This window comes from Ochotona curzoniae, unplaced genomic scaffold, assembly GCF_017591425.1.
Source record: "Ochotona curzoniae isolate NIBS_2020 unplaced genomic scaffold, NIBS_Ocur_1.0 contig_4516, whole genome shotgun sequence".
Taxonomy (NCBI): Eukaryota; Metazoa; Chordata; class Mammalia; order Lagomorpha; family Ochotonidae; genus Ochotona; species Ochotona curzoniae.
Window position 1 is genome coordinate 3,722,361 of NW_024466313.1, and position 16,945 is coordinate 3,739,305.

Below are 16,945 nucleotides of genomic sequence, written 5' to 3' on the forward strand. Positions count from 1 at the left end.
GGTTCTAGGCCCTGGGCAGTGGCCAGGGTGCAGCCCGGGGTGGTGTGGGCTCCGGCTGCCGGGGTTCAGGGTGCAGTAGGCAGAGGTCGACCCCTGGGCAGCCAGGCTCAGGTTCCTGCAGGCCCCAAGCCCGTGGGCTGTGTTGTAGCCACTGGTTGACCCCTGGATCACATGCTGTGTGACCCTGTCACCTCCCGACCGTGCCCACAGCCTGACGAGTCCTGGGCCACAGGGCCTATGGGTCTGGGAGTCAGGACAGTCAGAATATTGATTATTGTCCCAGTAAGCAGTTCACCTGCCCCGTCACCAGGGGGAGGCATCTCACTGGATTCTGGTTTGTAGCGGGGGAAGATAAAGGGCTAGGCCTGAGACAAGGCTGTGCTGGGTGGAGTAGGGAGTGCAGGTCTGATAGCCACTGGGGTCTCTGTGTGGTGTGTGGGTCCTTCCCAGTGTAGACCCCGTGTCTGTGTGCGGCGGCCACCATGAGGCACTAGCAGGTCGACCCAGATACAGGACATGACCTCAGGGATGGGGGTCAGGGCTTGGACGGGACTTGACAGCATAGGGGGCAGTGGTACCTCTCACCTGGACAGGGAGAGGGTTGTGTGAACTGGCATAGCTAACACACCACAGCTGGCATGCCTCACCAGGTTAAAATTCAAGCAGTCAAGATCACGGGCCCTAGGGAGACCAGAAAATAATGCTAGAGGTAGTCAATGTGTGGCTGGCTGAGCGGGGTGGTCTCTGGCCTGCTTCCTGGGAGTGTGTACCGTGCCGGGCTGGGGCCAACGGACTCTCCCAGAACTTGCTGTGGGCCCCGTGTGACAGCCTCGAATCCTGCAGTGGGATGTGCCTTGTTCTGAGGGGCAGAACTGTGACAGGAAGCCAGCCTGCTCTGCCCAGGCTGGACAGGGTGAGGCCAGGACAGAGGGGCCCACTCCTGTCTCCTGGTGCCCCTCCACAATGCCCCTGCAGGCACTCAGCAGTGTAGGACAGCAGAGTGGACTCTGGGAGTGCCCGATTCATTCTGTCCCATCCTGTCCTATCCTGAGACTCAGAGGTTGGGGATGGGCAGGGCTGGGCCCAGGCTGAGTTGGCTCCCTCATGGGCATCTTTGCCCTTTGGGGCCTTGTCCCCTACAGGGCTCTCCAAGCCAGCAGTGCCAACAGGCAGAGTGTATGGGGGGGTACGCCCATAAGAGCAGGCTGGAGGTTACAGACCCTGGGGAATAGTCAGCAGTGTGGCTGACGGCTGCAGACCCTGGGACCCTGGGGTGGACGCCACGGTCACGGCTGTAGAGCGCTTTGGGCAATGCATGAATCAAGCCTTGTATGTGAAGGCTGGTCATCTCCCGCGCCTTATTTGGGGAGCGGGCACTTCTGGGGGTTCCACCTGCAAACTGTGCCTGAAATGATTGGCCGTGTCCAGCCTGGTTCTTAGGCCTGCTGGGTCAAGAACAGCCTCCCCTCCTTGTGCGCTGTTCTTACTGTTGCACAAAGAAGCCTCCAGAAGGCTCTGGGAGTGTGGTCCTGTGTGCATGGCTGCCGTGCTGAGGGGCAGCAGATTAAATGCCAGTATCACAGAGTGAGTCTTAGAACCTTGGTCACGGAGTGTGTCCATGCGCTATTTCAGAAACATTTTAGTAAAGGCAGCATCCTTCAATTTCCTTTCACATTCCACTGGATCCTGTGTGTTTATTTGACATCCCCTGCCCTTCCTCTGGGACCAGCGCTACCGTGGCCTACCCAGACAGGCAGCCCTGGCTGCCGAGGGACAGGGAGATGAGGGATTGAGGAAACAGGCTCAGGCTGCGCCTTGGGGACAGAGGCAGACAGGCTGGGCAGGAGCCTCAGGCGCATCTAACATGGGCAAAAATGCAGCATGACATAGGAGCAGAGTGAGTTGTGAAGACGGTGTGAGGAGTGAGAGAGAGTGAGGAGTGAGAGAGAGTGTGAGCAGTGAGAGTGTGTGAGCAGTGAGAGAGTGTGAGCAGTGAGAGTGTGAGCAGTGAGAGTGTGAGCAGTGAGAGAGTGTGAGCAGTGGGAGTGTGAGCAGTGAGTGTGAGCAGTGAGAGTGTGAGCAGTGTGAGCAGTGAGAGAGTGTGAGGAGTGAGAGTGTGAGCAGTGAGAGTGTGAGCAGAGAGAGAGTGAGCAGTGAGAGAGTGAGCAGTGAGAGTGTGAGCAGTGAGAGAGTGAGCAGTGAGAGAGTGAGCAGTGAGAGTGTGAGCAGAGAGAGTGTGAGCAGTGAGAGTGTGAGCAGTGAGTGTGAGCAGTGAGTGTGAGCAGTGAGAGTGTGAGCAGTGAGAGAGTGAGCAGTGAGTGTGAGGAGAGAGTGTGAGGAGTGAGAGTGTGAGCAGTGAGTGTGAGCAGTGAGTGTGAGCAGTGAGAGTGTGAGCAGTGAGAGTGTGAGCAGTGAGAGAGTGTGAGCAGTGGGAGTGTGAGCAGTGAGTGTGAGCAGTGAGAGTGTGAGCAGTGAGAGTGTGAGCAGTGAGAGAGTGTGAGCAGTGGGAGTGTGAGCAGTGAGAGTGTGAGCAGTGAGAGTGTGAGCAGAGAGAGTGTGAGCAGAGAGAGTGTGAGCAGTGAGTGTGAGCAGTGAGTGTGAGCAGTGAGAGTGTGAGCAGTGAGAGAGTGTGAGGTGTGAAGTGGAGTGTGTGGTGTGAACACTGTGTGGTGTGAGGACAGTGTGAGGTGTGAAGTGGAGTGTGTGGTGTGAACACAGTGTGTGGTGTGAGGACAGTGTGAGGAGTGAGGACAGTGTGAAGTGTGAAGTGCAGAGTGTGCGGTGTGAACACAGTGTGTGGAGTGAGGACAGTGTGAGGCGTGAGGAGGTTGGCATGGCAATGGAGGAAATCCTTGCAGTGCCAAAGCAGGGACAGGCAATCTACGTGTGAGCACCACAGTGTCTGAACCTGCAAAGTTCACCCAGTCTTGTCAAGGAGGCTTCTGTCTGCACCCAGTTCTCGGGAAATCCCTGCGGGGGCACAGCAGGGCACAGCTGGGGTGTCTGGGGTGCAGGCCTCCTGAGGCCTCCCTGGGGTCTCCCACGGCTCTCTCACAGGGTTCCCTCCGCTGCCCGCGGAAGGGGGTGGGCTGGCCGAGCTGGCCCCCGCCCCCTGCTGCCCTCCTGGCGGGGCTGGCACGGGAAGGAGGCTGGGGCAGGAGAGAGGAATGAGCTGAGGCCGGCCAGGAGGGTGCTGCGGGTTGGGTCCCCCCAAGAAACACGCAGCGGCCGTGTGGCTTCTGTGAAAGCGACATAAATACATTTTCGAGTGGACGAGACATAATAAATAGGCGGAGGCGGGCGTGCTTGTGGTCGGGAGCTGCCGGCTGGCTTCCGAGGTACAACTTGACAGAAGTTTCCGTGAGGGCGGCACTCCTGCAGCTCAGCGGGTCCTGAGTCGCAGCACCCTGGACAGGGGCTCCTTGGCGCTGGAGTAGATGAGGTAAGAGCCGGCGGGCGTGCTGAAGGCCTCCCAGTCCCGGCAGCCGAAGGTGGGCAGGCTGTGGGCGGCCACGAAGCCCTCGTAGCCCTGCCACCTGCGGGGCGGGGGACAGGCAGGTCAGCTCCGGGCAGGGCGTGGCTGTGACCCCGCCCCTCAAGGCACCCCAAGTGTGCGGAGCTCCCCACACCCGACGCGTCCTGCACCTCTGCCTCGCGGGCTGCGAGGCTGCCGCTGCGGAAGCCAGCTGCTCTCATCGGGGACAGCTTGGACCAGCTGCAGGAGTGGCGCCCTGCCTGCCCCAGGCTCCCTGGGCACTGCCCTTGGTGCCCACGAGGAGTTTCTGTTGATTTCTGGAACAGTCTGTCCTGCTTTCCTGATGTGCCGACAGGGCCTTCCTTCACTTCTCTTCAAAAATCAAGTTTTACTCATCCCCGTGGATTTAAAACCACTGTCATGCCAAAAAGTTTAGCAGTATATCTGGCAAAAGGCTGGGGAATTTCTTTTTTTTTTTTGTAGAACATGGGTGACAAAGCCATCGAGGGAGCCAGGGGAACAAGGCTAGGGTGGCCAGGCGGGGAGGTGGTTTGGAGAGTTCCCAAGGAGGCACCAGTGTGGCAGGACCAGGCCCGGGGCTGCCAGCCAGGCCGGGCCCTGTTCACGCCGCTGTGGCGCACAGCTCCCAGCACGTGGGAGGAAGGGTAAGTCCCCCAAAGAAAATCCAGGGTGATTTCATTTCCTGCTCTCGGTGCAGAAATCTTAAACATAAGCCGTCGGAATCCAGGTCATCTTAAGTAATTATGCCTGATTATCCGCTGGCACCAGCCCCAAGCACACAGGAAATCTCTCATTAAAAGTCATTACGGCAACACCAGCAGGCAGGAGCTGTGTCGTGCGCCAACAGGCACCGAGGGAGGCGCACTCGGGGACACAGGCTGCCCGCGGGGGCAAGGGCAGTGCCCAGAGCTCTCAGTAGACCACCTGGCCACTCCTCAGCTCGTCCAGGCTGTCCGGGGGCTGGCAGCTGCGTCAGGAAACGCAACGGGCAACAAGCACACGAGGCGAGTGGCGTCCGCTCCCCAGGACCCTTCTGAGGGGAAACGGTGGGATTAATGAGCTAATTGGGCTCGGCGCTAGACACAGAACTTGACTCTGTGGAGAGGAGCTGGCAACCAAAGCTTAGACTCCACGCATCATGCTTAGACTGCTTGAATGCCAAGAGGGGCTTGCAAAAGCTCATGGAAAGTGGAATTAAAACCTAAGTGTATTCTGATACAAGATTTTCTGAAATTCCTGCAAGAAGTTAAAAAAAATTTTTTTAATATATATTTCCATGAACTATCTGCAGGTCCTTCCTAGGCAGAGATTTCAATGTTTTGGAGGTGCGGCCACACCATGTGATCCAAAGCCATGGGCACCAGGAAGGGAGGGGTCCCCAGGGAGAGCCGGGGGCTGAGGGGGTCCCCAGGGAGAGCTGGGCTGAGGGGATCCCCAGGGAGAGCCGGGGCTGAGGGGGTCCCCAGGGAGAGCCGAGGGCTGGGCTGAGGGGGTCCCCAGGGAGAGCCGGGGGCTGAGGGGGTCCCCAGGGAGAGCCGGGGCTGAGGGGGTCCCCAGGGAGAGCTGGGCTGAGGGGGTCCCCAGGGAGAGCAGGGCTGAGGGGGTCCCCAGGGAGAGCCGGGGCTGAGGGGCCTGTGGGCTCCAGCAGCTCCTCACCTGTACACGACACTGTCCACCAGGAAGGTGCTCCCATCAAAGGAGTTGGCGACCACCAGGAAATAATCTTCTCCCACTGAGAAGAACTCCCAGTCCAGGGCGCTGTGGGGACAGGGTGGGCTCAGGGGCAGGGCTGGCACCGGCACGAAGGCTCGAGGTGCCACACGTGCACCTGGTGGTGCGGGTCGTCCCGCAGCGGCTTCCGAGCTCAGACATTCTCAGTGCTTCTGCAATGCCCAAGTATGTTTTACCCTAAAGCTCAACTTTTGGCAGAAGTCCACACTCAGCGATGTGCGTTGACAGAACAGCACCTTCTGGCCTGACCGTGGTGGCCGCCAATTCCGCAGAGCCCACGGGCAGCTGTCCCGCCAAGCCCGCAGAGCCCACGGGCAGCTGTCCGCCAAGCCCGCAGAGCCCGCGGCCAGCTGTCCCGCCAAGCCCGCAGAGCCCACGGCCAGCTGTCCGCCAAGCCCGCAGAGCCCGCGGGCAGCTGTCCGCCAAGCCCGCAGAGCCCATGGCTAGCTGTCCCGCCAAGCCCGCAGAGCCCACGGGCAGCTGTCCCGCCAAGCCCGCAGAGCCCGCGGGCAGCTGTCCGCCAAGCCCGCAGAGCCCATGGCCAGCTGTCCCGCCAAGCCCGCAGAGCCCACGGGCAGCTGTCCCGCCAAGCCCGCAGAGCCCGCGGGCAGCTGTCCCGCCAAGCCCGCAGAGCCCATGGCCAGCTGTCCCGCCAAGCCCGCAGAGCCCGCGGCCAGCTGTCTCTTGGGGCACTGGTGCCTCCATGCGGGGCACCACCTTTACTATTTCTTTCTCTTTCTCTCTTTTAGGATTTATTTCTAAATTACAGAGGGAGAAATCTAGTCTCTGCTACTTTACTCCCCAGATGGCCGCAACAGCCAGCGCTGGGCCAGGCTGCAACCAGGAGCCAGGAGCTCCATCTGGGTCTCCCATGTGGGTGCAGGGGCCCAAGCACTGGGACGTCCTCTGCTGCTCTCCCAGACTATTAGCAGGGAGCTGGACTGGAGGTGGAGCAGCTGGGCCTTGAACTGGCGCCCACATCACAGGGCGCCTGTGTCACAGGGAGTGGCTTTATCCACCGAGCACAGTGCCGGCTCTACTCTTTCATTTTTTTGAAGTGACAGCATGGCCCACTGGTAGGTGTCCAAGGTCCCAGGTCTCCCCTTCTCGGGGGTGTTGGTGTGGGTGGCCTGTGCTTCTCCGTGCACTTTCTGCACTGCTCAGCTTCAAGATGCTATGGTTGTACCGTGTGGCTTCCCTGCTCTTACCAGCCCCTCATCTTAGAGACCCATCCCTAGGTCACCCGCTGCCTGGTGTCAGAACCCAGGACCCGGCAGCAGCCTCGGCCTCCAGGGTCTCCTGAGAACTGGCACCACGTGGTTCAGACATGCTCCGTCCTCACCGGTCTTTCACTGCCTCCATGTGCCAGTCCTCAGTGCTGGTGCTGCGGGCAAGGGTGTGGTCCTGCGACACGGGCTACTTAGTGCTACCTTCCATGGTGGCTACAGGGGTGGTTCTGGAATAGTCAGGAAGCCCCAGGCCTCCGCATGTGACATGGACCGGCTGGGGCCCATGCGTGCCCTGGCCTCACTTCCCAGGATGGAAGTCACGTGTGTGGCAAGTGCCAAGCTCCCGTGTCTGGCTGGGTTATGGGGTGTCAGGGCCCAGAAATGGTCCCGGCTTTCCATGGCAGGGTGGCGAGCTTGAGCCCCAGCAGGTCACCTCAGATGTGCCCTGCCCCCGCAGCCCTGGTACCTGCAGGTGGGGATGTCCTGGAACTTGACAAAGGTCTGTGCGGTGACATTCAGCTCGTAGATGACCGAGTTGATGACGTAGGAGTCGTTCTGCACCTGCATCTCCACATCATAGCTTTGACTGTTGGCGACAGCAAGGAACAGACGCTCCCCAATGTGGAAGACCTCCCAGTCTGCAGCACCGAATGTCTAAACGAGTGAAAAGGGTACAGGAGGCAGTGAGGGCCCCGAGACAGACCCGCCACCTCCATGCCGTGCTCCGCAGGGACACCAGAGCCGGGTCGTGCTGCTCCTCAGAGGCCCTCAGTGTAACGTCCTCGGGCCTGTGCCTCCGTCCCACGAGGTCCACTCGACCTCTGCCAGTGAGCGCGTCCTGATCTTCCCGCCAAACAAGGTCAAGAGGCCCGCTTTCTCCCCGGGAGTGCCACCTGCCTCGGGTGACGCTGTGCTGTGACCCTGTGCTCAGGCCTGGCTTCTGTGCTGGGGCAGCCCCCAGGCCAGTGCTCACTCTTGGCCCCGTCCGGCCCTCTGGCGCTGGACGCTTTGTGCTGAAATCGCCCTCCCTGGCTTGAATGAAATACTCTGAGAACATGCGAGTCTCGAGGCCCGGGAAGCAGCCCTGGCCAGGCAGAACCCGAGGGACGTCGAAGGAGGATGTCGGCCTGACTCCCTCTCACCCACTCCCCATACAGTCCTCACCCAGTCCTAACCAAGTCCTCACAGAGTCCCCAGCCAGTCCCCACCTAGTTCCCACCAAGTCCTCACCCAGTTCCCACCCAGTCCTAACCAAGATCTCAGAGTCCCCACCCAGAGTGCTGAACAGAAATCAATGGGTGAAGTACAGACACTGGAATCAGCAGGCAGGAAGTGAAAGCAGGGGTGAGACTTGTGGGCGCTCAGGGCAGGAGTGAGTCAGGGGGCTAGGCAGCCAGGGGACAGGGTTGAGCGTAGTGGGTGGACCCCAGGGGGCAGGGTTGAGCGTGGTGGGTGGGTGGACCCCAGGGGGCAGGGTTGAGCGTGGTGGGTGGACCCCAGGGGGCAGCCATCTCCAGGTCGTGCTTACACGACTTTCTCTGAGTCAAGCTGGGGTCATTCGGCCTCCAGCCTGCTGGGAGAGCGCCCTCCGTTGGCTGCTACAATCTGGTCTGGTCTCTGAGTCTGTTTTCAGTTGCGGGCTGCTCCCCCTTCCACCCGCACAGCGCCGTGTGGCTCACGGCAGGTCGGTCGGGACACATCTAAGCAGGGTCCCGAGCAAGGTGTGAAGGAGGAAGAGGCTTCGGTTTGAGAACGGCCCCTTGTCAGCAACACAGACTCTGCTGCGATTTACCAAGAGCAGAGAGATGGCGTTCCCGGCGAGGCTGTGGCGGAAGAGGGCAGGACCACAAAGTCCCTGAGGACAGCGCCCACACCCACTCTTGCTCCTGAACTTCAAGTTTGTCCTACCCTTCCTGGTTGAAGATGGCTAGCATCTGACAGGAATGGCAGACATATTGGCTGGCTCAGCTTGTAGTCAGAAGGGTACAAGCTGAATTCAGCCAACTGTGCCCTTCGGGGGCCGGAACGGGCGCCCCTGCTGACGGGGCTGAGCTTTCCACGGAGACTGCGCACGAGGGGACATTTTGTGGAAGACTCGGAAGAGGAGATGGGCCGATGGCTGCCGAGCTGGGGGGCGGAGGGAATGGTCTGGTCCCAACAAGAGTGGACTGGTCAAGAGCCAAGGTTACGGCAAGCGGCCTTGGGGACACACGAGGCGTTCTGCTGGTTGCCTTTCTAGAAGGTCAAGGAACAGCGTCACTTGCTTGAGAATGTCGGAGGGGACAAGGAGGGAGGAGACCTCCCAGGTGCCGTTCACTCTCAAAGGCGTGCGACAGCCAGGGCCGGGCCGAGGCGGCAGCCTGGAAGTCCATCTTTGTCACCCACTACGTGAGGCGTCACTGCGGCCTCCGCGGGGGCAGCTCAGAGCAATCCAACACGGGGTCGGGTTCACCTGAGGGGTGACTGAACGACTCAGGGAACGCCCACCCTTTCCGGCTGCGAAGCACACCTGAGTGTAAAACAGAGATGGCCCCAGGCCCTCAGCTTTCCGGGCTGACCCACGCGGCAGAGCGACTGCCTCATGTCTTCCCACAGTGCCCAGGCCCCTGCCCCATCCCCCATTAGAGAGCCTGGGCTCACACAGACTGTCCCGGTGACCGGGGGAGGGCGAGCGTGATGCGACCCCAGGGCTGTGCATGGCCGCCTCCCGGGGCAGCAGAGGGCCTTTCGTGTCCCTCACTGAGTCAGCGTCAAGGGCGTGCTGCCAGAACCGGGGGTGTGACCTGCCTCCACGTCCCAAGAGCGTCCCTCGCGAGTCCTGCGGACTCCCTGCCTGCGTGGCCCGGCCCGGCCTGGATTCCATCATGCGGCTGAGGTACAGAACTGAGCATCTGGAGCCAGCTGGTGGCCGCAGCTCTCTCTCGGCTAATCCTGACTGCTCTCCTAGGACACTGCATCCTACAGGGACTGGTCACCCTGTGCCGGCTCAGGTGAGATCGCCTTGGGATTGGCTGTCCCTCTCCTGGCTTCACTTCCACCACCCAGGCCTGTGGGAGGCGGCTCCAAGGGCCACGCGTGGCCGCAAGCAGAGGATGCCACCCGCCGTGAGTCAGGCATGACCTGTCTGAGGCAGTACAGCTGACCGGCTGCTGTGGCCCAGGTGTCCTATAACGTCCCTCCTTTCACAGCACCCCTGTGCTGACCAGATGCAGCCATGTGCACCCAGCAGAGGGCACTGCTGCCCACCTGAGGCCCAGTCACTCGGCCAGAGCTGAGAGCTGAGAGCCTTGGTCCCTATGTAGCCCCAAAGTCTGAGACTGTTGGAGAAGCTGGCCGCTGGGCCCGGAGCTGGCTGGGGCCTGGCAAGGTCATGGCCACAATGGCTTCTGCCTGCTGGGATGGCAGCCCCTGGGCCTGCAGGTCCCTGCGCCCCAGACCTCGGAGATGGTGGCAAAAGCACAAGGTGCGTGTGTGTGGATGTGTGCACAGGCAGTGCCCACGACTCGATGCCTGCTCCTTCACACGTACAAACATGTCCACACCTGCACACACAAGCACACGTGTGCACACACCTGCATGAGTCTCCTCAGCTGGCAGGGTTTCTTTCCAGCTCTGAGCTGGCTGTGTCCCCGTCACGTGCCATAGTCCTTGGTGGTCAGAACCAGAGAACCCCAGACTCATCCCAGGCAGAAGCCTGGCAGTGGCTGCTCTGCTGAGGCCCAGGTGAAGTGGGGTGAGCGGCTCCCTGCTTCTACAGCATCTTGCAGAGAGGTAGTGCAGCAGGGGGATCCCCTGGACACATGGCTAGTTACAAGGACTGCCCCCAGGAGCCCAGAGCAAGGGGTCCATGTGGGGCTTGGGGAGAGGTCCCAGGTGCAGCAGCAGAGAGCTGGGTGGGACATCCAGGTGGAGCTGGACACAGAGTCCGGAGCGAGGCCAGGCACACACTTGGGAAGGCCTGGTGAGGTATACAGGGCTGGGTCCCACTCACAGGCAGTGCTGGGTGCTCTGAAGCCCTCAGGGGCTGGACAGGTACAGGGAACAGGGCAGACCACTAGGGAAGGAGGAAGGGCCCGCCCAGCCCAGCAGGTGCCTGGCTGCCTGGCTCTGGTACCAGTCAGGGCTTGGCAGGGCTGTTTGATGTGGGGGTTATTCTACTGTCCCCAGAAGCACTGGGAAGCCACAAGTGGTGCACGCCTGCTCCAAGATGAATAGACTGCCAGTCCCTGCCACCTGGGGGAAGGTTCTAGAATCCCTGGGTGGGGGTTGGGAGGACAGACTCCCAGGGCAGGGCCAAGGGGTGTGTTCCTTCCACCTCCCCCGCCTGATACTTCCTGGAGACCACAGGGGAGCAGTGAGCAGGCCATGCTGCCCCCAGCTGAGACCCCTGGGGCTCACTGTCACCTCCCCCACCTCTGCTCACTGACACTGCAGGTCACAGGGCAAGCAGTGAACTGTATAGGCATTGCCCGCTGACAGGATGGGACCAAGCTGCTGGTGAATGGATGCGGGCATCACCCACTGATGGGACCAAGCTGCTGGTGAACGGATGGGGGCATCGCCCACTGATGGGACTGAGGTGCCAATGAATGGCACCTGGGTAGGCTTTGTGGACCTGAGGAATGAGGGCATGAAGCAGTTGCTGATGGTAACGGCTGCTCCCCCAGGGCAGGAAGGAACCCTGCACTCTGGGCTTGTCCCCCTTCAGGCTGGACCTGCCCCTCAGTGCAGGTGGCTCATTTGTGCCCACTGCTGTGCTCCCTGCTGAGCTCGGCCGTGGGGTCCAGGACCTGCCCTGGGATCAGGTGCAGCTGGCACCATCCCCCAGAGGCTGCCTGGTAGTGCAGGGCCAGCAGGCCTGTCCTTGTCCACGGGCCCTGTCCACCCTGAAGGCCCACTCAGGGACCACTGTCCTTCTGTTCTCTTGACAAGCCTGCAGGGCAGCTCAGCGCCACCCATGTGCTTGTGCTGTCCCACTCAGAGGCCTCTCTGGTCTGCCCAGGGTCCACGCGGGACACCCGTGCTGCCTCTCACCTGCCTCAGATGCGTGTGACAGTGGCAGTATAGTGAAGGCCCGCCGGGGTCACTTGGCCCAGGGCTGGGGCCCGGAGCGGGGCTGCGCGGGCTGTACCTGGGGTAGCGGAGGTGCCCTGGCCTGGGACGGGCTGGGGGTTACTCACCAGAAAGGACTGGAAGAGCTGGAAGGAGCCGACGAGCCAGATGTACAGGTGAGAGTGCACCTTGGTGGAGGTGCCGTTGAAGGTGTTGGCCACGGCCAGGAAGGAGTAGGGCCCCACGGTGAAGAACTCCCAGTCGTAGGCGCCCGACGTGGCGATGCTCTGGTGGGCCTCAAAGAGGCGCGTCCGGGGGTTCCACTTGTAGATGACACTGTCAATGTTGTGGTTGTCGCCTACAACCCGGGCAATGTCGGAGCCTGGCTGCACCGCCCACCCTCCCCTGCCCTCCTGGTCCACCGGCCCTCCACACCCCCTCTGCACCCTGCTCTGCCAAGACATAGAGGCTCGGTGGCTGCCGAGGACCCTTCCCTGCTCAGATGTGCAAGGCCCATGCTGTGTCCTCCAAGGCCAAACTCCCAGCCCAGGCATCCTGTGCCAGGAGCCTGCTGGGTCAGCCTCCCCCAGGCCGGCCTCCGGAGTGCCCACCACCTGGGGTGTCCTGGGCCCCTCCTCTGCACCCAACAGACTTGTGTGGTGGGTGGTGGCCGCAGTCCTGCTGTGGCTCCAGCGGTGGCTGTGCATCCCCGCTCCCATTTTACCCACAGGGAAGTCACAGCAGGGCTGGGAGAGTGGGCCCCTGTGAGGAGCTGGCTCCCTGCCCCTCGGGCCCATGCTGCCCCCTCCTGGGCACACGGGAGGCTGCCCAGGACCCCTTCCAGACCAGCACCCTCCAAGGTTGCTCTTGCTGCCCTCCCAGCGCCAGTGCCATGAACTTGGCTGCTCAGGTGAGCTAGCCAGACTCCCAGGGAGGGAGGGGGCGGTGAGGTAGCTTATGGGTTAGCTCATCAGTTTGTTAGATTGTTAACTCATTAGCTAACTTGTTAGTTACTTGTCAGTTCGTTCATGTCCCTCCAGCCAGGAGGGCAGCCTGCACTGCCTGGAGCTCAGAGCCACATGCCTGCTTCCTGCTGGTGGGAACCTTGGGGACCCTGCCAGGTGCCAGGCCAAGCTGCCTCACCTTCCCGGTGGTTAGCCACGGCCAGGAAGTGCTCGCCGTCCACCTGGAAGGCCTCCCAGTCACGGGCACTGTGGGTGCTTATGCGCTGGTACGGCGTGAACTTGCGTCTCCGGGGGCTCCACCGGTAGATGACCGAGAACTCCTGGCCCCGGTCATTGGGTGCGAAGTTGGCCACGGCCAGGAAGATCTGCAGCAGGAAGCCCCAAGTGAGCCTTGCCCGCCAGCCCCACAGCCTGTCTGCTCTGGTGGCCATGGTGGACCTGCTGGGGACCCTCACTCAGGCCCTCACGCCCCCAGCCCGTCACTCCCACATCTGTTGGAAGGAAACAGCCATGTCCCAGCCAAGCCTGGGTGCAGACGCGTCCTGCCGAGGGTCCCAGCACCACTGTGAGCTGCCTCAGCCTCCCGCACGGCGTGTGTCCCTGGGTCAGCTTGGTGTCAGATGGCACATGGTGCCAGGGCTGGGGCTGACTGCTCCGGGAGGCTTGGCTCGTGTGTGGTACACCATGGGCAGCTATGCAGGCAGGGAACCTGTTTGTCCTTTGGGTGGCGACAGCATTGGTCACAGGTACAGAACCATCAGCCTGAACAACTGCTACTGTGGGGTCATCAGATTCTGAGCCCGGGCCCTGGCTGCTGGACAGGACCAGGCCGGGTGCCTGTGGCCTCGTCAGGCCCTCGGTGGAGGTGCCCACTTAGAAGGTGACAGATGGGACACACACCCTCTCTTCTGAGTTTGCCTATTCCTTCTGATGTAACGAGATCATCTCCTAGAACAGGGTCAACCCCTCCCGGGCCCCCGCCAGCCAGGGCCCACTCCGGCTGGGTGTGGGCAGGGGCTCGGGGCCAGCTTTGGTGCTGCCCACCGTCCGGTGGGTCTAACTGTGCTGGGTGGGTGACCATCCGAGGTCACGGGTCCCTGGCTTCTCTCCACTGCAGCCCTGCTCTGCTCGGCCAGGTCCTGTGGAAGGGGCTGCTGGCCAGGCGTGCTCGAGGCCCACTCAGCCGGCAGAGCCCCTGGCTGCACGCGGCCCACTTGCCTGCTTCCCGATGCTGAAATGACTCCAGGACTGAGCCTGGTGTGTCCGGATGCTCTGGAAGGTCTCGAACCGTCCATCCGTCCACTTGTAGATGGCTGACGTGGCCTGCCGGTTGGCGGCGGCCGCGAAGAGCCCCACCTCGGGGATGCGGAACACTTCGAGGCCAAGCGTCTCCGAGTGCGTGGGCAGGCGCTGATGTTCCTCCACGTAGTCCAGCCTCTCCTTGGCTTGGGGTGCAAAGACAGTGGCTGGCTCAGCGTGGCCGGCTGGACGTGACCAGCTGGTATGGCCTGCCAGGCATGGCTGGCTGCACAGTCAGCTGGGTTTCTGTCTTGCCCAGGCCAGCACCCTGGAGCCTCGCCTGCCCTCATGGGTACAGCCTGTGGGCACTGCAGCATCCATTACCAAAATGCCACCTGTGGCTTCTACGGGCTGTGCCCTCCCTATGGCGATGTCCCCAGCCAGCAGCCTCCCCCTGGGGGCAGACCCTGTACCCTGCCTCTGTCCCTCCCATGTTCTGAGTGACAGGGGAAGCGGTTGTTGTGAGCACCGTCCCTGGAGTGGCTGGTCACCTGTGGCCTTGTGGACGAGGTGTAGGGGACAGTGCCGGGGCTGCCTGAATGTGTGTCTCTGGCACCAGGGAGAGGAGCCGGGATTTCCAGCTCCCAACCTGGACCTGCCTTGCCCAGGGCTACACTGCCCCTTTCCTGCATGACACGGGCCTGGGGATCGAAGATGCCACCCTGGTGGGCCGGGCTCCAGGTGTCCACCTGCCCCCAGGCCAGGTCATCCCGAGTGACTGATCATGCTCCCTGCCCACGTCACTGTGTGCCAGCCTGCCCTGTGGACACCGGCCCCTCACCTGCCAGCACTGAGATCCACCTGCTGCCGACACACAGGTACAGCCCCTTCCGGCTGACGTCAAACCAGAACTGGCCGCCTTCCGCCTTGGTACAGTGTGGCTGGGATCCCAGCGTCACCTTCACGTCTGTTTCTGAGGGGACAGCAGGAGGACAGTGTCCAGCAGGTCCAGCTTCCCTCATCCTCGCCTGAGGGCTTGAGGAATTGGGGATGGAGAGAAACTGGGGGGCACCCCAGGCCACAATGTGGGTGAGGGGAGACTGGGAAGGAATGCCCCAGGTCACAGTGCGGGGGTGTCTGGAGAGGGGCACCCCAGGCCTCAGTGTTGGGGGAGGCCAGGAAGGGATGCCCTAGGCTACAGTGTGGAGGCAGGCCGCAGAGGAGAGCTGCTGGGGGGCCCTGTGGAGGCAGAGCAGGAGAGCTGCCCAGGAGGCATGGTGGGGAGGGCGCGCAGCCCTGGCTGCTCTGTGGTGCCGTCTGTGCCCAGGGGTGCTCTTGGTCACTTCGGAAGCTGCTGCCCGTGGCTGTGGCGGTGAGAGGCACTAGTGCACAGAGTGTGAGGGAGTGTGAGGGAGTGTGCTGGATGGGTGGGGAGCGCAAGGCCCCGGCTACTCACCATAGGGGTATTTTAGCACCTCGTTTTCTTCTGCAGGGTCCTGTAGCACCTGTGGGATGGACAGCACGGCCAGCTGGGCGTTCCTGCTGGGACACAGCTGTGGTGTGGCATCCGAGCCTGGCAGTAGGACAAGCTGCCTCACCAGGCCCTGCAGAGAGACAGACAGCCCGTTTAGCCCTCGTACCTGCTGCAGAGGGACAGGACCCCTGAGCTTGGTCTGCCTAGAATCTTCTGTAGAACCAGAGACAAGATTCTGCATGCTGGTTGTTGGGGAGGCCACTGGGAGCACAGTCAGCAAACTGCACATGCTCTTAGCGATTAGCCACAGGAGAGACTTCCATGTGGACTGACTCAGGGGACTGGGCCTCCATTGCCCATCCACCCCATCTGTCCATCCATCATCGATCCATCCACCCACCCACCCACCCACCCACCCATCCATCCATCCATTAATCTATCCAGCCATTCATTAGTTCATCTATCTACCCATCCGTCCATCCATCCATCCACCCACCTATCCCTCATCCATCCATCTACCCACCCATTGATCGATTGATCCATTCAACCACCCATCCACCCACCCACTCATCAATGCATCCACCGACCCATCGATCCATCCATTCATCCATCCACCCATCCACTCACCCACCTACCCATCCACCCACTCGTCCACCCACCCATCCATCCACCCATCCACTCACTCACCCACCCACCCATCCATTAATTCATCCAGCTGCTCATCAGTGCAGGCATCCACTCACCATCGTCTACCCCTCTGTCCCTTTACTCACATGTCCATCCACCTAACCATCTATATCCATCCATGCATCTGTATCTATCCACCTACCCATCCATATACCCATCCATCCACCTGACCACTCAACAGTCCATCTGTCCATCTGTGCAGTTGTCCATGAGCCCATTCATCCATCAGTTCTTTCATTTATCCATCTACACATCATCCACCAACCCATTAGTCCATCCATCCACCCACTCACTCATCCATCCATCCACCCACCCACCTGTCCATTTATCCATGCATTTCCCTAGCTATCCAGGCATTAGGCCACCACCTGTGCCTCAACCTTCCATCTACCAATCGTCTGCCCATCAGTCTACCCACCCCTTCACAAATCCATCTGGCTGCCTACTCATCCACTAATGCAGCATCCATCTACCTGGCTGTCTGGCCATTTGTGTGTCCCTCTGTCCACTCCTAAGAATGGCACTGGTGCATATCAGAATATCTGCTATGCGTCAGGCCTGGTTCTAGCCCCATTCTTGACTGACAACTCCTTACCACACTCCAGGGAAGAAACAGCGCAAAGCTGTTCTTAGGGGGACAGAGCCTGGGCACGGGATGAGAGTACATGGGATGGGTGCTTTCCTCTCTAAGTGGTTGGTTGAGAGGAGGAAAGTGGTGGGTGCAGCACATGGCACCTGGGGTCACCTGGAGCATCAGGACAACCAGAACAGCCCTAGAGCCCGGTGGGGGACAGCCCGAGGCCCGGTGGGGGAGGGACAGCCCTGGCCTGGTATGGGGAGGGCGGCCTGGACTCACTGTGAACAGCCCCTTGGCTCGTCTCCTGCTGCCAACGAAGAACCGGGCTCCTCGCACCGACAGGGTGGCAGGGAAGGGCACGTCGGCTACGCTGCAAGCACAGGGTGGGGTCTCAGGGCCAGAGGACATGGTGCCAGCACGTTCCCTCAGAGAAGGAACAGGTCAGTTCATATGAGAGTCCCTGTGGGGAGCAGGAGTGTCCCTGGGTTGCCACCC

At 61.3% G+C, this 16,945-nt stretch overlaps 1 protein-coding gene across 1 annotated transcript in view; it reads right to left on the reverse strand.

The window, feature by feature from the left end:
• Positions 1 to 3,382: 3,382 nt before the first annotated feature.
• TSPEAR (thrombospondin type laminin G domain and EAR repeats) overlaps positions 3,383 to 16,945 on the reverse strand; it is a 116,535-nt gene continuing 102,972 nt past the window's right edge. The window contains exons 4-12 of the mRNA XM_040986704.1: positions 16,730 to 16,820; positions 15,169 to 15,316; positions 14,554 to 14,685; positions 13,692 to 13,918; positions 12,652 to 12,838; positions 11,637 to 11,866; positions 6,923 to 7,110; positions 5,153 to 5,254; positions 3,383 to 3,536 (exon numbers count right to left, since the gene is read on the reverse strand). Of these exons, the coding sequence (XP_040842638.1) occupies positions 3,383 to 3,536; positions 5,153 to 5,254; positions 6,923 to 7,110; positions 11,637 to 11,866; positions 12,652 to 12,838; positions 13,692 to 13,918; positions 14,554 to 14,685; positions 15,169 to 15,316; positions 16,730 to 16,820 (1,459 nt within the window). The remainder of the gene's footprint in view (positions 3,537 to 5,152; positions 5,255 to 6,922; positions 7,111 to 11,636; positions 11,867 to 12,651; positions 12,839 to 13,691; positions 13,919 to 14,553; positions 14,686 to 15,168; positions 15,317 to 16,729; positions 16,821 to 16,945) is intronic.